The sequence below is a fragment of the Antechinus flavipes genome, chromosome 4 (assembly GCF_016432865.1).
Source record: "Antechinus flavipes isolate AdamAnt ecotype Samford, QLD, Australia chromosome 4, AdamAnt_v2, whole genome shotgun sequence".
NCBI classification, from domain to species: Eukaryota; Metazoa; Chordata; class Mammalia; order Dasyuromorphia; family Dasyuridae; genus Antechinus; species Antechinus flavipes.
The window spans coordinates 286,965,237-286,987,072 of NC_067401.1; the positions used below are offsets into that span (position 1 = coordinate 286,965,237).

The 21,836-nt window shown below is 36.1% G+C and overlaps 2 protein-coding genes across 8 annotated transcripts in view; one reads left to right on the top strand and one right to left on the bottom strand.

Annotated features, from left to right (window-relative positions):
- Positions 1 to 3,891, top strand: part of LOC127562071 (coiled-coil domain-containing protein 162-like) — a 103,295-nt gene extending 99,404 nt beyond the window's left edge. For all 4 annotated transcript variants that reach the window (XM_051997507.1, XM_051997509.1, XM_051997508.1 and 1 more), the window contains 2 exons: positions 1,249 to 1,367; positions 3,698 to 3,891. In XM_051997507.1, coding sequence (XP_051853467.1) covers positions 1,249 to 1,367; positions 3,698 to 3,814 — 236 coding nt within the window. In that variant the 3' untranslated portion in view covers positions 3,815 to 3,891. The remainder of the gene's footprint in view (positions 1 to 1,248; positions 1,368 to 3,697) is intronic.
- The window catches only part of CD164 (CD164 molecule), a 58,716-nt gene extending 37,244 nt beyond the window's left edge, over positions 1 to 21,472 (bottom strand). Inside the window, exons 1-6 of one of the 4 annotated variants that reach the window (XM_051997511.1) lie at positions 21,088 to 21,467; positions 17,606 to 17,683; positions 15,870 to 15,941; positions 14,866 to 14,904; positions 10,246 to 10,302; positions 5,840 to 8,486 (exon numbers count right to left, since the gene is read on the bottom strand). In XM_051997511.1, the coding sequence (XP_051853471.1) occupies positions 8,323 to 8,486; positions 10,246 to 10,302; positions 14,866 to 14,904; positions 15,870 to 15,941; positions 17,606 to 17,683; positions 21,088 to 21,358 (681 nt within the window). In that variant the 5' untranslated portion in view covers positions 21,359 to 21,467 and the 3' untranslated portion in view covers positions 5,840 to 8,322. Of the gene's footprint in view, positions 1 to 5,839; positions 8,487 to 10,245; positions 10,303 to 14,865; positions 14,905 to 15,869; positions 15,942 to 17,605; positions 17,684 to 21,087 lie in introns of those variants that run through there. The other 3 variants (XM_051997512.1, XM_051997514.1, XM_051997513.1) reach the window with 3 other exon arrangements.
- Between the last annotated feature and the right edge of the window lie 364 nt (positions 21,473 to 21,836).

The following is a 21,836-nucleotide window of genomic DNA, read 5'->3' on the forward strand; positions in this document are numbered from 1 at the left end:
TTAGTTTTAATGTTTTATCTTTTCTCTCACTTCTCCAACTAATCATATTTATCTTTATATTGAGTTTCATAGTATCAATGCAAATTATATTCTTTGAACACAGAATATAGTGTCTGGCATATCAGAGCTTAATACAGCTCTTTCCTTGTACTGCATGAAAAAATAATCATAAGTCTACTTGAATATCCTACACTCCGAGTCAATTTTTCTTTTTCTTGACATCATTATTTCCTAGGGATTCCAAATTGCTGTTAGTAAAATACCAATATATATAGATACAGCGCTACAAAAACAATATACCAGCAATAACTTTGCCACACAGAGACACACAGACTGCAATGCCCAACTTCCTCCAAGCTGCCTCTGCGCGGTGATGCCTCGTTTCCCACACTCTCTCCCACTTTTCGTGCTCCTGCTTCCCACCTTCACTGCTGCAGTGAATTCCCCCTGCAGTGGTCGTGACATGCGCAGCATGCATTGTACATCCCCTGCACCTGTCTGTTATGGTGGCTGCTATAACTGTACAAGGCCACGGGCCATCAGTTCTCCATCTTCTCTCCCTTTCCCACACCACACACCCCAGCCTGGGAACTCACCTCACCTAGGATTCGCCTCCCTCGTAATTGCCTCACACTCTGTCTCCACAGCCTCAGCCCAGGGCCAGAAGTGTGCGTTCCTAACAGGAGTTTAGGTCCAATGTCACTTCTGGTCTGATTTTGCCATAACCTGGGGGAGCCGCATAAACATCCTCAGCGGGCCACATGTGGCCTGCGGGTCATAGTTTTGAGGACTCCCTGATCTAGACAAATGAGTCTCCTGCTATTCCTTTCAGATAACATTCCATTTCTCATGGTTGCATCTATTCATGCATTACATGAATACATTCCCTCACCTCTCTTTAGAATTTTACATCCTTTAACAATCAGCACAAGCACCTTCTATAAGAAATCTTTCCTGATCCCCATTCGCTGCTAATTCCCTTCTTCTAAAAACTACCATATATATTCTGCATATACACACATTGACTTTCTCAACTATCCCTAATAGTAGGGGAACTCCTTGAGATCCAAGATGGTTTCATTTTAGCTTTGTATCCCCAGCAATCAAGACAGACATCCTAATGATTGACCCATAATCCCCAGCCAAATCAAAACTTCTAGTGGAATTAATCTATAAAATGGAGAAAAAGGTTTCTAATGGTAAATGCGTATGTAATCAATGTCATATTCAACATCTCTGGTCTTACAGCAGGGGCTAGCTATGCTCGAAGTTCTGTCTCCACTCCATGCAGATATTCCCAGCAATGCCTTTTAAAGTTTGAACCTAAAAGCACTGAAATAATAAAAAGGATTCAAAGACCAAGCACCGTAAGTAATGAACCTGGAAATGTAGACATAATGAAATATATATATATATATATATATATATGAGAATTGCTTTTCAACTTATTAACTTCATGTCAATAAAATTTATGCAATAATGAAATTACCTTTTATGTCTAAAGGCTTAAGGCCAACCTAACCAAATTGGGCAACAGTCCTAAGTATCAATGGATCTCACTAGAGACCTAAGGAATTCCTGCCCACATTCTCCATTGGAATCTTTTCAAGAGTAACCTTTGCCTATATAAACTGCTAATTCAGGCCTTCAGCACTCATCTTAAATGATTAAACTCTTGATATTCCTGCTTCCAGACATCCCTTCTCCAAGTCATCTTTCATTTTTTAAACTCCTCTTATTTTTATTTACTATTATTATTCCCCCCCCAATTACACTCAAAAAATTTTTTTTCATGTTTTTTAAAATTTTTGAGTTCTAGATTCTCTCCCTTATCCCCATCCACAATTGAAAAACCATGTGTAAGGCTATACAAAACATTGCCATAAAAGTCAAGTTGTGAAAGAATAAAAACTCTTATCCTAATGAAAATAAAAATCTTCAAGAAAAACTAAGTTAAAAAAAAGAGATAAAGAGAGAATGCTTCTATCTGTATTTAGACACAATTTCTTCTCTGGGTATTTATATACCCAGTCATTTACAAGTCATTTACAGTTGGTTATTCCAGAAATTGCTATTAATTTTGAACACAGTACATTTCCTTTTGAGTTCATGGAGGATTTTCCAGGTTACAGTACATTTCACTTTGAGTTCATGGAGGATTTTCCAGGTTTTTCTTTTTGTGAGGCATTCTGCTCATTTCCCATAGAGCAATAATATTCCATTGAGCAATAATATTCCATCACAAACAGAAATGACAATTTGAGGCATGCAGGTTTTTTTGCCTAATAGCTGCTATGAATATATTTTTGTACATCTAGATCATTTTCCTTTTTTACCCCCCAAATCTCTTTTGGTATTTTATGTCTAGTAGGGGTGGTAAGTCAAAGGATATGCATGAATTTATTTATAGTCCTTTGGGCACAGATCATATCTTTTGATCGTTTATCAATTGGAGAATGGCTTTTACTTTATGATTTGACTTCCTTCTGTTTCAGTAATGAGGCCTTATCAGAGATCCTTGCTTGGAAAATGTTTTTACACTTAATAGTTTCCTCCCATTTATTCTCTCTCCTTTCACTGTCACTCCTCTGTTTTGGCATTGACCACTCCCCTCCCCTAATATGCCTTCTCTTTTATCACCCTCCCCCCCCTTCCTATTCCACTTCCCTCCTATTTTCCCTCAGGATAAGATAGATTTTTATACTATTATGTGATTTCCTCTTTGAGCTAATTCTGATGAGAATAAAGGTTTATTCACTTCCCCTCTCTTTCCCCTTATTCTACAAGCTTTTTCTTTCCTCCTTTTTTATGGCAGGTAATTTACACCATTCCACTTCTCCCATATTTACCTTTCTCCCAGTATGTTCCTCTCTCACCCCCTAATTTCATCATCATTTTTAAAAAAGGTATTATTCCTTCATATTCAACTCACATCTATACTACACCCTCTGCCTCCTGCCATAATAATGAGGAAGTTCTAATGAGTTACTAGCATCATCCTTCTATTTAAGAATGTAGTAAACTGATAAGCCTTATTAAGTCCTTTTGATATCCCTTTCCTGATTACCTCACCTCCTCATGACTCTAGAGTTCTGTATTTGGAACTCATATTATCTATTCAGTTCTGGTCTTTTTGTGACAAATTCTCTATTTCACTAAATGACCATCTTTTCCTCTGAAGTATTATACTCAAGTTTTGCTAGGCTTGCTTCAATCCTAGCTCCATTGCTCTCTGGAACATCATATTCCAAGTTCTCCGCTCCTTTAAGGTAAGAACTGTTAAATCCTGTGACTCCACTATATTTGAATTGTTTCTTTCTGGATACTTGCAATATTTTCTTTTTGACCAGGGAGTTGTGGAATTTGGCTATAATATTCCTGGGAGTTTTCATTTTGAGATCTCTTTCAGGAGGTGATCAGTGGATTCTTTCGATGTCTATTTTATCCTCTGGTTCTAGAATATCAGGACAACTGTCTCTTTTCCTTCTGAGTGTAAATGCATTTATATTTACTAGCTGTAGTTAAGAGATTCAGAATTGAACCTAGAAACCAAAGCCAAGTTATGTGGCACACAGAGGAACTGAACCCTGGACTTCTTAGCAAAGGAAATAAATCACACAGTTTGTGACAATGCTGGCTTAAAAATGGTCCAAGAACTTCCCAAGGAAAAATATTAATACCTAACTAACATTTCTAGGTACCCACTAAATGCCGAAGAAGAGATTGCTTACCCAATGTCCACGTTCAGCTGGCAACCTTTCGAATTCCTACTGCTCAACAATCAACACCCCTGCTCAAGCCTATGCACTGGTAGCTCTTTTCAAGTTCGCAGAGGAACTATGTACTACCCTGCTTCAAAATTATTGAATAAAAATGGCTATAAAACATTAATATGTTAAACTCTTCAACTGTGTTCAGTATTGCTGTTGGAACTACTGTTATAAAATAGAAAATTATTTAATAATTACTACAGCCTACATAATCAGACAATTAGAAAAATAAAGTATTTAGCACCAGGATTGAAGATATGGTAGATGTAGAGGGCTGAAACTCTGAAAAGATGTACCTGAATCTGAGAGCACTTAAGGCTAATTACATATTCAATATGAGATAATGACTATAAGCATATACTTAGATGATATGGTAATGTGGCTCTCCTCAAGATTGGGGCTTCCTGAATATGTGGTAGTTAGGTAATTGTAGGTAAGGATTGGAAGGTTGGGGTGAGAAAGATCAGGGTCACTTGGCTGCAGGACTAGAAGGAGAGAGGCTAGAGACTCTGGACTCCAGAATCCAGGATACATCTCTGGCAAGTTGCCCCGAGCTTGCTTGCCTGCCTGCCTCCTTCACTTCTCCCACTAAAGACGAAGGACTTTGATCCAGACTCTGACTGATCCTGAGGCCCTCCAGAGAACTAGATTGGACTTTACAGGTAGAGCTAATTCTTCCCAGGCAGTAACCTGCCAAAACTGGAAAAAGGCATACCCAACATATCAGCTGCCATTAATTAACAGAACAACTGAAAACAGACATCAGCAGTCAAAAGATGGATTACAGAAAGCAATAAGAGTTCTGTAAGAACAATGTTTGTTTAGGAACACCTATATATATATAGCAATATAACTATAGTACAGAGAACACTGGATTAGTTAACTTGAACCTTGCAGAAATTGTTACTTGTCCCAAGTTCTGGGAACTTTCATTAAGATATTAATGATTTACAAGTTTTACAAATTTCTAGAAATGAAAGACTTGCAGCCAGAGACTAAGTGAAAAGTAAAAATACCAAGTTGGTTACTGTCTTGATCTACTGTCACAAAATTTTGATATAAAGCATTTATTACTTCTGCTTCATCAAGTGCCACCTCCTTGGCCCATCTCTCTCATTTCTGAAGACAATACAGACCTACCAATGGCACCTTGAGTAGGCATTGACATTTCAAAACTTTCTTCTTCCAACAAACCTACACTGAGAAGCTATTTTATCTATAAAATCATCTTCCAAAGGAAATGTTTTTAGGGAATCTCAGAAATCTTGCTATAATCAGACTCAATAGTGAACTCAAATCCAGTGTTTCAAAGGCAAATGAATCCTTGTGCAAAAATTTCAGCCAAACAGAGCACATGGTCTCTTTTCTTAAAAAGGAGATCCTTGGGCAAAGTTAGTTTCTTTTTTTCATTGCTGACTAAAGTTGGACAATTTTCATTTTAATTTTTTAGCAATGATTTTACATAAAATAAATCATTTTGTTTCCATCAAAATGAGGAGAAAAACTTTTAAATTTCAGATGTCAAGTCTATAGCAAGGACTAGTGCTTTTTAGTTAAAACAACAATCGTCCAAAATGGAATTTCACTTTATATCTTACCCTTACTGAAATAAGCTTGGTAGGAATAGCTGGTGAATTCAACCTGAAATTTTATGTTTGAATACCCCCCCAAAAAAAAAACTATCAGTCTTGGAAATCCTTCTTCTCATCCTCTAATTACAGAGCTATTAATTTCCCAGAGAATGTTTCATTATCCTTGTTTAGAAAAATCACTAAGAGGGTTTTTAATATTAGTGAAAAATTAATTTCATTTGAGACGTCCAACTCATCTAAAGCCAAAAATAAAAAAAATCACATAAGCACCAGATGTCACATCAAGAACCTGTGATTTCATCATTAACACTCAAACTCCCAATGTTTTGTCTAACTGAAAATCTCCCTGAGGCTCAGACAGGTTGAATATGATCAATCAGATCTGAACTTGGGTCTTTCTGACTCCACATCTAGCACTTTCTCCTTGTCAACCCATTTGGCCTGTCTTTAATTCCACAATCAAATCATAAAAGCCAATTAATTCAACATGTGAATTTATTTTAAGTCAGTCGGGTCATGATTACAGATTGATTTATCATTGTCTTCACCAAAAACATGAAAATTGAAATTCAAAATACAGCAATCTGCCTATGCAACAAACAACTGTAAAGTACAAGGTTTCATGGGAAAGAAAACATTTTTCGAATTGGCTTTAGGAACACAACCAAAGTCTGAAAAGGTCACTGCATATCTTATAAATTAAAAAAAAATTACAAAGTCATGATGACTCAATAAAATACTTAACCATTATTACATGGAGAGGGAAATTGATTTTAGAAAGGCAAAGCTCTATACTAAGAGCTATTTTGTAAACTAACTTTTGCACAGTTTCTTAATAATCAAAGCAGTACCCAGAATAAGAGTTCAAGTCCTTCAAACCAAACTAGTTTTATTAAGCTGCTACATTTAGCACTGATAAATTATGTGGCAAAGCCAAAATTTTTAGGCAAGAGTTTTAAGAGGTTTTAGAAATAACAAGTACCCATGGTTCCTGCTAATTTTTACTCCCTTCTCCAGTGTACACATGGAAGTATATCACATTTTCTCATTAATAGCACTTGAATAAAATTCTGACGCTCATGGATCCCAAAACCTAGATTTTCCCAATGTATTTGGTTTCTACTCATGACATCAAAGCCATAATTTAGTCAGGTATACCAGTCTAACTTTTCCCTTCAAAAAAATCTTTGAAACCAGAAATTTCAAACGATTAAGGCACTTGATCAAGTTAGGCATACAAATGTGCAAGTAAAACAAACATCTGTACCAGCAAGTAACACAGAAAACAGTAAAACTTCATTTTAAAACCTTTAATGTAATTCAATTAATTGGAGCAAGGGTTTTCAGTTGTTCTATCACCCCCAACCAAAAAAAAAAAAAAAAAATCAATGTAATACCATCTGCTGCTGCAGGTAATGCTAGAAACAAGCCACCAAGGACCAAATGACAAGTGTAAGAATGAACTAGGAAAAAAACCCCAACCTATTTTAAGCCTCTTACTGGCTAAATACAATTGAGTATCAATGGAGAAAAAGACTGTAAGGAAAACCATTATTAAAAACACTAATTTGTTCGGAGATTGAAAAAAATAGTATTTGATTAAAGATGTATTCTCAAGTATATGTTTCCTTACAGGTACAAAGATTTAAAAAAATAATAATTTTAAGGGAAATCACGAAAACAATTTTAAGACTTATAAGAATCTGCTCCAACAGAAAAAAAACTGTCATTTCCTGAAATTTCACCAATCATATCTGCTGTCTGAAAACTCTGATTGTCTCTTTTTAATAAGGAATGAACTTGAAAATGATTTCCAAACTTTACTACTTGTCTTCCTTGCCTTATAAAGCAAATTTAAAATTTCTATGAAAGCTTAATTGGAATGCTTAAAAGGTACAGAGGCTACATACAATGACTTTTATTAAATAAATGTAAAGCAAGTTATGCTGAAAATTTTCCTGAAATTATCTGTACCTTTAAAAATAAAATCTCATCAAAATATTTTAGCAGATACACACAAAAATAATGAAGAATTTAACTTATGAATGCTTTTAACTTCCTACAACATTCCTTGTTTCAAAAATAAGTAACTGAGACTTATAAATTACATAATAGTATGTTGCTGAGTTTCTACCAAATTTAAGTATGCATTACTGATCAGAAAATTAAACCCAAATTACCTTTCTTAATGAAAAAATGAGAAATCACATAAACATTTAAGGTTACACTACCTTGTTTTTGTCTTGTCTTTAAGGCACAGTTATTTATTTTCCCAATGATAAGGTGCTTTTAAAGAAAGGACAATACCTGCTACATATTTATATTTTGTACCCTTTGCATTAAATCTGGAATGTAACTTCCTGCATGGCATCTTATTTCTAATGTAGAAAAAAAAAAAAATAGAAGTTTGTCGAGCACTAAATTCCACTTCAAGGATATACAGTAAGAGTATTGTTTTCCCACAATTAGCTCCACTTTTGAACCAATAGTCAAAAATCTGTAACTCATCATTTGGCACGTTCTTTTCGCAATTTAGTCTATGAACATACATCCTGAGTGAAAACAGGAATAATGCAGTTTTCAAGCTTAAAAATGACTAAATTTAAATCGCTGACAGTTATGAAATTATCAGCGCAGGACAGTAAATCCACCAATTTTTTTTTTAAATCTATATTAGGGATGTTATAGTTAAGAGAAGAAAAAAAAATCCCACAGCAGCAGCCACTTAAAATAAGATAGCCACAAGGATTCATGCAGAATAATTTTAAGTTTTCCTGTTGAGTACAAGTGATTGAATTGCTTTTTCTTCAAGGAAGATGCTCCAAAATATCCTACTATGCATCCTTTGGAGATTTAAAGATTTGAAACACTGTCTTCCATGTAGGACATCTCAAAAGATAATATTTTGGTTTCAATAAACTACACACATAAACTACTAGTCCATGTTATAATGTCGTGTCTTAAAGAGTATGGTAGTTTCGTTCTTTGGACTTGCAGAATTTATAGAGAAAGAAAACTACAGCCTGTATACTCAGCACAAGAACAATTCCTCCAATGAAACTAGCTGCATCAAAAGTAGATTTTCTTGTAGAAGGGGTAGGAATCACAGTAGTATTCGGTACACCTGTTAAGTGAAAGAGAAAAGAAGTAAATAACTTTAATGGAACATTTTTTGAGACTTTCACACAACTTTCTCTACAAACCTACTACAACTTGTTTTTAACCAAACCTATTTACAGCATTTTGGCACTAACAAGACACTTAGCAGGTCAGGTCAACTATTTCAACCTCCTTCCCAAAAGCAGCTTTGTAATGCAAGAAATCCCATCTAATTAGCATACTGAAATTAAAATCCACCTGAAAATTCTGTCTCCTACTTGTCTGTAAACCTTTCACATTTGGGCAACTTTCTGGTAGCTGAAATAAAACAACGTGTACACTGAAGCGAGAAGATATGTTCTATCATTCAACCTTCTTTAATTCTACCCAAGAAGATTTTTCAGGAGTCATCATATTTTGTGTAAGAAAAGAATAAGATTTTTCAGGTTAATAAAATTACATCTCAGCTATAAATGATGTTCTGGAAGCTTCATTAATTTTTTTTCACGCAGAACTTAATTGCTTCTCATTCAACAAGCATTTATTAAAGACTTATGTCATTCACTGGGTAACAAAATGCTATTCTAAAAACTTGGAAAAGTTCAAAGACAGGAAATACTAGCAAAGCTTCTAAGGAAAAAAATAATCATATCTACATTGATTTGACTCAAATTAAATAAATTTTACTGGGTTATCAGATAAGTGAATTAAATTAATTTTCAATTATTTCGCTGTTAAAATTGATGTCTATAGCTAATGTTAACTTAAGTACTTGCAAATTCTATTTACATTGAGTATTATGTATAGAAAAACTTAAGAGAGCTTAAAATTTTACTTTCTCATTACCTAAAAGAACTGTTTCCCTTGGTCTGCCAAAAAATAAGCTGGTATATAGAGAACAGTAATGAAAAAATACATAGACGGTTTAAAATTTATACTTTGAGGTCCTTTTTATAACATTTATCTGAAAATTAAGGCCACAGGTAAAAGAGATCCCATCCCCAGCTACTATAATGAATGCTGCTCTTATACCAAAGATTGCTTTATTTAAACTTTATTTTAAAAACAATTTTTGTAATTTAAAAAATTTGGTTATTGCTCTATTATGGCACCTAGATTTTAAATTGATGGCATGATAGTTGAGGTCCTTCTGGTAAAGACAGAACTTTTCATTTGGTTTTGGAGAAGACAGAAGTAATGTTCAGTAAAGAAACTATAGATTCACAACAAGTTTTATTAAGACAATCTTAATCTCAAGCCAAAACATTTATGTTCCTCTAACATTTTAAAGTTACAGACTGTTACATAGTAACACAAAGCTTTGTAGCGGCCTTAATTTAATATATTGCACACACCGAGTCATCGGAAAAAATAATAAAAATTATTATTTCTCCTTTTAATTTCAACGATTATCATCTCATTAGGAAAGAAATGTATTTCTTATTGAGTTTTTAATAATCAAAATGAGACAAAATTTAAAAAATGAATTTCTGAAACTTTTAAATTACTATAATTAGAGAATAACCACAAAATTCTATAAATAAGGACTATTATGATACGATCATTCTGGAGAATATTCAATTTAACAGATCACTTGAACTGCCTGACAGTTATGACACCAAGACAAAACCATAGCAAAACCTATTACACTAAGATTTTAACAATCTTCTTCTTCTGGTTCTCAAGGACAGACGACAATGGTCAATTCCCAATCATAATAGGATATATTTGAAAAAAGTCATTCATCCCATCTCATTCTTATCATTTAAACACTTTTAACTTACCTGATGTGACAACTGTGGTGACAGCTGGAACAGTTGAGACTGGAGGAGAAGGTTTAGCTGGATCAAAGAAAAAGTAAAACTTTAAAATTAGCTGTCCCAAAACCACCCAAACTTCGGATCAAAAGTCATTAATTGAAAAATATTTCTTGGCTCAGGTGCTGAGAACTCAGTTGTTAAATTTTGGCCAGACATCAATGATCAATATATATTTCCTTTTTGTAAAGAGTCAAAAGATAGCACCAGCATTCCAGCCTCCTCTACTTTCATTATGATTATGCTATCAATATATGTGTTGTTTGTATATTTATGTTCTCTCTTGTGTCTAACAGTTATAATTTCCTATTATGAAGGTTCCAAGGTATGAAGATATCTTTTGAGTCTAGTAGCAGATGTTCAATTATCATTAGATGGTAAAAACAAGTCAATATTTATCACAAGACTACTCCGAGTCAGGCACTGTGCTAAGGGATATAAATAAAGGCCAAAATAGATAGGAGAAAATATACAACAACTATGTACAAACAAGATCTGTCCTGGATAAATAAGAGGTAATCTCATGTGAGAAGGGACATTAAGCAGTATGGGGAAGGGCTTCCTGCAAATGATAAGACTTCAAATTAGACTCAAAGGAAGCCAGAAACACAAGAAGAGGGAAAGAATTCCAGCATGGGGGAAGGGAGAGACAGCTAGTAAGAACACAGCCAAGAGATGGATTTTCATATGCCAGAGTAACAAGCGTCCCTGGATTGTATGTATTACAAAAAGGAAAAGAAGGTGTTAAGAGACTGGAACTGTAGGACAGTCAGATTGCTAATGGCTTTATTAAGAAAAAAGGATCCCTAAAGTCAGGAGGACCTGAGTTCAAATCTGGTCTCAGACACTTGACACTTCCTAGCTATATGACCCTGGGGGCAAGTCACTTAACCCCAAATGCCTCAGCCAAAAAAAAGAAAAAGAAAGAAAAGAAAATAAAGAAAGAAAATGAATTAATGAATGCAGGAAGGAAGAGTACCAAAACTAACTTTTTAATAAGATTAACCTGACAGCTGAATTGTGGCTGGACCACAGTAGGGAGAGAGCTGAGGCAAGGGGACAACCGTCTAGACCCAAAGAGAGCCTACACAGAGCGCTGGCAGTGTTCATGGAGAGGAGGCATTTACGAAGATGGTGTCGGACTAGACTCTATGGGACTTGGGAACCGGTTGGACAGGGGAAATAGGCTAAAGATGACACTTAGGTTGCAAGCCTAGGTGACCAGAAGGATGGCAATGCAATCAACTCTTAAGCAGGAAGGAGAGGAAGGTTTGGGAAGAAAGAATGAGCTCAGTTTTGAACACACTGAGTTTAACAATGGTGACTGGTGACAGGAGGGGAAGAGGAGGAAACATTAGATCTGAGACTCATCTAAGCAGAGGCAATACTTGAATCTCCAGGAGCCATTAAGATGGCTGAGTGAAACAGTATTAGAGGGAGAAGAGGGTCCTAGTTCAGGATCCTGAAGAACTCCCATGGTTACTGGGCATGACATGGACCAAGATCCAACAAAGGGGTCTCAGAAGGACAGACACAGAAGAGAATCAGGAGAGAACATTACCATGAAAATACAGAGAAATTAGAGAAATGCCTATCAAGGAGAACAGAGTGACCGATATTGTCAAGAGCAGCAAAACCAAGAAAGTGTGAAAAGGTCATCAGAGCTGGGAACTGAGAGCTCACTGGCAACTTTAAATTAAAAATTTAAACCATTAAAAATTTTAAACCATTAAAAATGGTTTCCATTCAAAGAAGCCAGACTACAGAGAATAAAGACAAGACTGGGGAAAAAGAAGTGGAGGCAGCTCGTCCAGAGTCACAAAAGGTTAAAGACACAGGGCAAGAGCTGACAAGGGCAGGTAGATTGAGGAGGGGTTTGTGAGGACCAAATGCACAGGGACTTGTTGGCTGACATCAGGGAGGCAGCGAACAGACAGGGACAGACCGGAGTTATGTAAACATGTAGAAGACAGGAAATGATGTTGGAGAAGATGGCAGAGACTGGGATCACTTGTACCTGTAGAAAGGGATCTGCCTCAGAGAATGGCCAACTTTTCATTTGAGACAGAGGTGATTAGCAAAAAGAAGAGGAAAGCATTGAATGAGTTGAGGAAGAGTAAGTTTTAAGTGACCTCAATTTTTTAGCAATATATGAAGCAAGGCTCTCAATTGAGAGGGTAAAGGACAAACGTGAAGTGTAGAAGATAAAGTAAGGAAAAGGAGCTGTAGTAAATGGGAAAGTGAATCAATTAGGGAGACTTATTGTACCCAAACAAAAAGGTTTCATAATTCTCTCCAGCAACACATGAATAGGACTGAAGGCAGATGAGCCTGGCAGGGCAAAAACTGGGCAATAACATGAAAGGACAATACAGAGTTAAAAATCAAGGGGTCAATATAAGGAAAAGACAGCACAGCCAGTGCAGGTGGGATGGCTTTGGAAAGAAATGAGGGGTAGAAGGTCTGGAGGTTATGATGAGGACAAAGAACAAGGGTAAAGGTTGCTAGGCAGAAGAACTAGTAAACATAACTAATAATCCACATCACTGATAAGAAATATTTGCTGTGTACCTCCTATATACAAAAAGACTATGCCATCTATCAAGGATAAAAAACGAACAGCTTCTGTTCTTCAGGACCCAACAATCTAATTGGAAATGTTAAAATCGCTAGAAACAATACAAGCTAACATTAATGAACAGTGTCCCTACTACAAAACTGTCAAATTATCTCGGGAATTTTGGAAGGCTATGTAAATATTGTATTCTGCTAAAAATTACTTTCCTCCCTGGTTATCTGTTTTGCCTCCTCTTTCTCAAAGAGTAGAATTCTAACAGTAGAACTTGACACTTTTGTGAAAATAGTTTATGTGATAAACCCAGTTGTGAGAAAACTTGGAAGTACAGTGAGTAGTTTGTCCATCTTGGTTGTTTAAGATTTTAGTGGGTCATGATTATTTGATTTGCACAAGACTATAAATAGTTTCATTCACTTCAATAGATATTTATTATTTAAACATGTTTTTTCCTAGCTCGCCTCTAAAATTCACCCATTGAAAGAAGACTGGAGCTAAATCTTCACACACACACACACACAAACATACATATTGTTGCTTGCTAAGATGTGTTTTCTTAATAGTCATAAATGGTATAATTTACAGATTTGTAACATCTATAATGACTTTTAAAAATTAAAAAAAAAATCACTATAGTATTATCAAATGACTTAATCATTCATGCCTACAATTAATTTTGCTTTTACTTGATAATAATTACTCCATTTGTTCCCAGTACTCAAAACATGGTATGGATGGCAGGGATGGTTCCTACAAACCAGCTTGTAATTTTATTTTGATTCACCTTGATAAACGTAATGAATTCCTTAATCATTCAAAGGATCATTCAGAAACATGACCCTATTTCTCTACAACCTCTTTTTTTATATTGCTTTTTTATTCCTCTCCCTTAGTTTATCACATTGTTACTGCTAAAAATTAAGAGAAATTTGACTAATATCAGTGGCAAGGTTCAGGGCCACATCACGAATAGCAAAATAACAAGTGTTTCCTAACTATACTTTCCCCAAAGTTAACAAAATTTCCCTCCATCTAATATAATAAATTTCTTCTTATTATGACTGATTCAAATGTTAGACAAAGACTCTAAGATAGGGAAAAGTAGAAGATAGTAGAGTCCTAAGTAGAATGCTGCTTGGGGTAAATCTAAAATCTAGTCTCAATCTTTTAATTATTAAACTGTAAAAATGAAGTCATTTTAATTCTTTCTACTAATTAAAAAACTGAAATATTTAAAGAGAATGACTAGATTTTCCCCCAAAATGTGTCTATACACAGATACTTCAATACTTCAAGTATCCAAGATCTCACCTGTATGGTTCCTCTCTCCATTGATATAAAGATTGTATACTTTCACAAACTGTCTTCATGAGATTCTATGACCAAATAATTTATCACCCTATTGCAAAGTGGAAAAGAGCCATTCCAAACTTAGGTAGATTATACAGCATGTTGCAAGCAAGGACCAGACATGATATTCATTTAATATTTTAAAAAACCACTTCTTAAATGCCTACTATGTAACAACTAACTGTGCTATAGGTGAAATACAAAGATTAAAAGGTGACTGCTCCTACCCCCCAAGGAGCATATTATTTTCTGTCCAATAGAAATGTTTATTTCTTCTCAAATCTATTATGCCTCTTTGTTGTAAGCAGATGCTAACAGATTTCTTAAAGGCTGAGCCTGCAGAGCACAATGTGTAACAATTCCTCTATCTACTGAAAAGACTAGAGAATCTTTGCTAAAATTCATTGCAGCTTAACACCAGTTAATAAAATGCTTTCAACCATAATAATTTATGTTTATCTAAGGGGCTGCAATTTACACTGGAGAAAGGATAATCCATACCAATAAAATTACATATTTGCAACTATTAAGATATGACTGAGTGACCTTTCCTTTATATCATTTTAAATTAAATCTAGGATTTTTCAAATATTCAAATACTATGAAGTTATGACAAAACCTTCAAATTCCATATTAGTAAATAGTTACTTATCTTAAATTACCTGTAGAATTAGTTGGAGATGGACTGCTAGTAGGTTCCACTGAAAACAAAAGCAGAAACAAAACATCAACAAAATTATATAAAAGTTATTCAAAATATTATGATTTAAACTAGTGGATCCTTTAATTTAAAGAGCTTCTATCAAAGCTACTCTAACTGAATAATTGAAAATAGTCATTCAAAGCTGCTCATTCCATAAGCCTTTTGGTCTATTGTAAAGTTTGGCAAACTATTCCAGTGAGAAAGTAAGATTATGCCTTGTTATAATTTAGCCTGGCTCTATAGAAACTTTATAAACCCAAAACATGAAAAATGAGATCAATGATTACATTAGTTTCAAAATAAGAATATAGAAGGTGCTAACCTAAAATATTTAATTGGAAATTTAAAAAAAAAAAAAAAGCTTACTGAAATCTTGCTATGCCACTTCACAATAAAACAAGTTTACAAACCATTTCCAGAGTGCTTTACAGCTACAAAATGATTTATGCAATACATGAAATCTCCTGATCCTTACAACCACCGTGTGAGATAAAGTAGGAGTATTAATGATGCCAAAATTCCCTCCATTGATCTAAATTAGTAGTTCACATGCAACTTACACTCTATTTTAGAGTTTCAATGTTTAGACACTGAAAATTTTAAGTGAATTGCCCCTGATTACACATAAGAAGTAGGATTTGAACCCAAGGTGTTATTGACTACAAAGCTAATCCTATCCATTACCTTACAGTATATCTCTTGGATAGGATAATTCCTCCTATCTTACAGATGACTAAATTGACACTAAGTCAAATGACTTTTCCAAAGGCAACATATCAAAAGTTAAAGTCATAATTTAGACAAAGGATTTAGTCTTAACTTATACAATATCAGAATAATTGGTTCCATTTGGAAAAAGCGTGTCTTTATTTAAAGTAATGGCCTTAACCCCACCCATCTGTCCCCTGCTATTTTCAATAGTAATGAACATACTAAAACCAGATTTAGTTACCAGTTACTTACCTAAACAGTTACTTGAGATGTTAACTACAGTACAATTTGGAGCTGTTGCATTTTCTGAACAGTAGCCACTTCCTAATGAAGAAATATAAATTGAAATAAGTTTTTTGAAACCAAGATTTTATATGTTATATAAAATTTATATACCATCAGATAATTTTTACCAACCATATATCCACCAGAAAGAGTGCTCAGAATAGATGCCTAGTGAAGCGACATCAATGTTGGCCAAGGCAAAAAGAAAAAGGACCAATATCTCCTCAGAACTGAGCATCAAAAACACTTAAGACCTATACATGAGCATAGTGGCCCCCACAACTATAATCCTCTTTCATGTTGTCCAGAAGAATAGCAGATAAATTTCTAGCCAAGGAATTATCTCTATCACTCCCAACCTTATTCTCACCAAGACTATATTATTTACCATCAAAAAAATCACCATCCCATCCCTATTTTATGCCATATCCAACCATCTTAAAAAAAACTTCTTACACCAGCCACTTAGGTGGCACAGTGGATAGAGGGCCAATCCTGAAGTCAGGAGGACCTGAATTCAAATTTGGCTTCAGACACTTAACACTTCCTAGGTATGTGATCCTGGGCAAGTCACTTAACCCAATTGCCTCAGGGAGAAACAAAATTAAAAACCTTGTAACTCTATCTTAAAATTAGCACAACACTGAAAAAAAGAATATTTAGAGAACATTATATTTCACTAAATCAGCTAATACACCACATTAATGGTGGCTTTCTTTTAATTTTTAGAGGCTAATTAAAAGTTGACAGAATCTTCATTTATTACCATTCATAATCGAAAATATGTTTAAAATGATTGTACATGTATAACGTATATCAGATTGCTTGCTATCTTGAAGGGGGTAAGGGGCAAAGGGAGGGAGAGAAAAAAGATTTTGGAACTCAAATCTTACAAAAATGAATGTTGAAAAATATCTTTACATGTAATTGGGAAAATTATTGAAATTTCAAAAATCTAAAACATGTTAGAAAAAAAAACTGACTCTACCTTCCCTAATTTAATTCCCTAAAGAATCATGAAGCTAAAGAGGCCTATAAAAATATTACCTACCCTCAACCTATAGCTATACTCATATTCCTTGAATAGTCTCTTTATCTGCAGATAACTATGGAAAATATTTCACACCTCTTTAGACTTCTGCTTCCTCATCAATAACTGTTCTTTATTTTTAAGACCCTTTCACAGTTCTAATGTGCTATGTAAAAAAACTCAATAACTTTCCCTGGGGCCATTTTAGTATTTTTTTAATCCTAAAGGTAAAGAAGTTTTTCCTTAATTCTATCAAAATTTTTCTTGCTTTACAAGCCTATAAGACTTTCTAAATAAAATAATCCATGAAAGCAAAACAAGGAAATTTAATCCTTCAGATCTCAAATTAATAAAAAAAAAAAAAAAAAAAACCCACAAAGTCTCCAAAAATAGAACATTTTAAAGCAAGAGGGTCAATCTCTTAAACTTGCATTTAAAAAAATTTGATAGCTGCTTGCTTTTCAATATAATTGGTTTCTTTTGTAATCTTATGTATTTTTAGAGGTTTAAAGGTTCTTGACAAATCCACAAGGTAAAAAAAGATCATTCTCTAGCATGGTCTTTTAAAATAAGACTTCATTTCTGATTATCAGTAATATTTTTTCAGTGGCATATGAATTCTGTATATTTCTTAGATAAAATTGTTTTATTTGACACAAGCTGAAATGCTTACCATTGCAAACTGTCCAAAAGCATGTGGTATTTTTGCTCTCAACACAGGAAGTGCAGTTAGTGTGTACTTCACAGCTTTCTAAAATAAAATATTTAAATCAACAATTCAATTTGTATTCTTAATGTACACCCAGTTTTACTAATCATCTTTCCAAAACAACATGTGACAGCAAAAAAAGAAGTTATTTTACTTGGTGCTACAAACTTTGTAACAGTAAGGATTTACTGGAAAGGGAAATTAAAAGATAATATGAATTTTTAACAGAAGTCAAACTGATTTGGTTAAGTCACCTCTAAGAAAGATCCTTTTATAAAAAAAGCAGAGTAATGGAAGTTTTATTCACATTATTGTATAATAACTTTCAATATAAAATTATCTTTTTTTCCCCAAAAGGAACCATTTTTTCAAATAGATTCATAAAATCCCAGGATAATCAAGAGGCATTTCATGACACAACAATGCTCATAATCCTTAGTCCTTGCTTTCTGTTCTATCCTATATAAAAATTCAAATAGAAACCAGGTCTACTAAACCAAGTACATTCTCCCTGTCCCTACCGATTTAGAAATTCTTATAACAACATCATTTTTTTATTAAATATTTCCAAAATACACTTTAATTTGGTTCAACAGCACTATGGTGTTTGACACCTCTGTTAAGAGCATGAACACATTTTAAAACTTCAAATAGCTTTGGAAACTACTGCCATGGAAGACTAAGAGTTAGAACAATAATTTTTAATATTAACAGTTTTCTACATGGTATGAGAAATTGAGGCTTGTAACTGGTCACATAACATATCAAAAGCAAAATTAAAATTCGGGAATTCCTTGACCCTAAAAAATTAGCTGTCTATCCATTATGCAATTCTGCCTTTTAAAAAAAGCAAATATTAACACCTATCCCATAACATCTTAAAATAAGGGCTGTAATGAGAAAACACAGTTTAAATGTTGGAACCATTGATGTTTAGTGAATGCCATGCTATAAGGCACAAAGGGATTTACAAAAATAAGTTTGTTCCTTCCAAGAGACTAATAAAAACATAGAATAAGAACATACATACCTTAGAGATCACTTAGTCCTACACTCTGTTATTTTATAGATGTAGAAACTGAGGCCCAGAAACATGAAGTGGCATGCCTAAAGTCACAGTTAAGAAGCTACACTCAACTCAGGTTGTTGAATTAAGTTTTCAGTAGTCTTATTCAGTGACCCCATTTGCGTCCTTGGCAAAGACACTAGAGGGTTTGCCATTTCCTTCTCCAGCTCATTTTGCTGATAAAGAAACTAAGGCAAGCAGGGCTAATTGACTTGCCCAGGATCACAGAAGCTATTGTATGAGACCAGATTTGAATTTGGGTCTTAACTTCAGATCTGGTACTCTTATATCCAGTTCCCCAATTTGTTTTGAACAGAAATCTATCTAACACTCATCTCCTAGGGAGCCAAGAAAAATTTAAGTTACTTCACATAGTAAGCAAGTTATTATCTTGCTTAGTTAGATAGAGCTGTTTCAACTTCTAGTAGGACAACTGATTTTGATCTATTATTTTATAATAATATTGTATTAAGTACTGTGTCCTTCAGTTCTCATGTTGTAATATAGAATTTTACTGAAATTTCTAAAATAGCCTATCAAATCAGGTATCCTTTTGATTACAATCAATGTATCACTTTCCCCCACTAGTATTTTTTTTTCAAAGAAATGAAAATTAGTTATTTTCAATACCCAAAGAGGCTTTCATGAACATCTCTGGCTACATTTTTTTCTTTATTTTATTCTGAAAGTCATTCACATTTTAAATTTAAGAAAAATCATTAACAAAACAAATATATTAAAGAATTCTGTGTATAATAAAATCAAAGTTCTTAAATCAACTTAATTCGCCTGACAGTAAATTAAGAAACTTTCACTTCGCGTTACTTCTTGAGTTAACATCCTATCATAGCAGAGTTTTAGGAGGGAAAAGTATTAGATTTGGAGTCACAAGATTTCACATTCCAAAACTGCTATTTAATTTTTCTGTGACTTTGGGCAAGTGACTTCATCTCTGTCTCAGCTATCTCACCTCTAAAAATGCGAAAGCTGAAGTGGGTTATCTCTAAGGTTCTTTCGAGTCTTATATCCTGTGATTAACTACCTTTATGTGGCTTCATAACTTAGCACATTATATTTCTATGCTAGAAGAGAAAAAAAACAAGAGGAAATAAGAACAGTTATGGCTTGGGATCCAACGTTATTTATATAAAATAGGCAGACTTAGCTCCCCAAATTTAAACATCCATTTAGTGGTTTCTAGAAATGGAAATTAAACTCAATCTCTGCACATTCAAGTTACATGCATTAAGCCTCATTTTTAAAGGTAATGAACTTGGTGCTTTCAAACTTTTCTGAAAAAGTGCTCTTAACAATTTAGTATTAATAATTTAACAATTAATGGCCACAATGCCCACTAATACTGCCTTCCAGAAAAGATGGTTACACTGGGCACTTTTCTTTCTCAGTTTCTGATTTTAGGGATTTTAGTAAATCCACTTCCTGCATATGCAAATCTGGAAAACACCGTTAAAACGAAGGGCAGAATGGAGGCAGACTCCCACATACTCGTACATCATAAAGTGTGGTTAGTATTCTGGAGCAGAGACTTTTACGCTTCACGTACAATCTTACCTTTTTTCTCCAGATCAGTCCATCAGCATTTACTGAGCGCGCCTACTCTGAGCCAGGCAACGAGCTAAATGCCCGGAATACCAAGATTTGATTTTAGATCGTAATATTAAAAATGACTTCCTACCCCTATCCCCCTTTCATCCCTCAGAGAGCTCCAAAAACCTCACAAGGAGCAGTCTCCTTATCTACATCAGGTACCAACACAAAAGCCGGGAGAATCAACTAGACGTAGTCTCCAAACCTTGGCAAGCCTCTGGGGCCAGAGCCCTTCTAGACCGGGGTTACTGGACACGATCGCACTTCCTGGGGACTGAATGTCCCCAGGGAGGGCACTCCCTAGTCAGCCAAGTCCACCTCACAGGGAGAAAGACTCGCGTTTCACCACCGGCTCGGGAAGGACTAAGTCCCACCACCTGGGACTCCGCCGAGGGGCGGGGGAAGAGAAGAGGACTCGGGCCCCGAGCAAAGTCACGCACAATGCCCCTCCGGGCCGGGGGGAGCCACGTCGGCCCCCTCGCCTCCGCAGAGAAAACAGGGCTTCAATCTCCATCGGGATAAAGTTAAATTTTGGAGTGAATTAGGAACCTTTCCGAGCCCGGATAAATATATTTGGCATACTCGTCTTCCCCTCTTCTCCCAAAGTCCTGGTCCCCGAAATCGAGCGGGCCAGAGGTCCACTCCCCAGGATGATCCGCCATGTTGCCGGAAGAATTAACTACCCTCCGCCCCTACCCTCACCCCCGCCCCCGCCGGCCACACACGCGCACGCGACCCAGCGCGCCAGGAGAAACTGCCACCCCGCCCCCACCTGGTGCCGGAGGTTGGGTCGTGGTGGGATCCGTCTTGGGGTTTGGAGTGACCGTCGTCTTGGGCTTGGGAGTAAGCGTCGTGACTTCGGAAGGGTGACTGGTCGTGTTTTCGGGAGTGGATTTCGTCGTGAGCGGCGGTTGTAGCGACGTGGACTCATTTAAGTTGGCCGTGTGGGGAGAGGTTTGAGCCGCGCTCAGCACGCAAAGCGCGGCCAGGCAGGCGGCAGCGCCCCAGAAGAGCGGCCGAGAGGGCCCCCGTATTCCGTTCATGGCGCTGGTGCTCAGGAGACGGTCTGCCGCTGCGGAAGAAGCTCCGTCCCCCTGCGGCGCCGCCTCGGAGACTCCACTTCCCGCTGGCTCACCCCGGGGTCACGTGAGGGGCCGTGGGGGGCCTCGGCGCAAGGGGGCGGGGCGCGAGGCGACCAACCAGGACCTGGCAGGGCGGGGCCCGGACGAGAAAGTTGAGGGGGGGGGTGGTAGAGAGAGCTGGCTGGTGAGCGAGGAAGCTGTATGATCCGTCCCCTGAAGTCCTGTAGCCCTCTCTGGCCGTCCAGAGGTGACCACGCTTCCTCCCGTAATGGGGATTCGAGGCCCGTACTCCGATGCCCACCTGGACCCACGTGACTTCTGAGGCTCCCGCCTTCCTCGTCCGGATCCTCCCCCTCCAAAGTTGCACCAACTTTAGCCCACGTGGGCTATCGTGAAGTTTATAACCGAGTAACTCTCCGCCCTCCTCCGACCCCCTGCA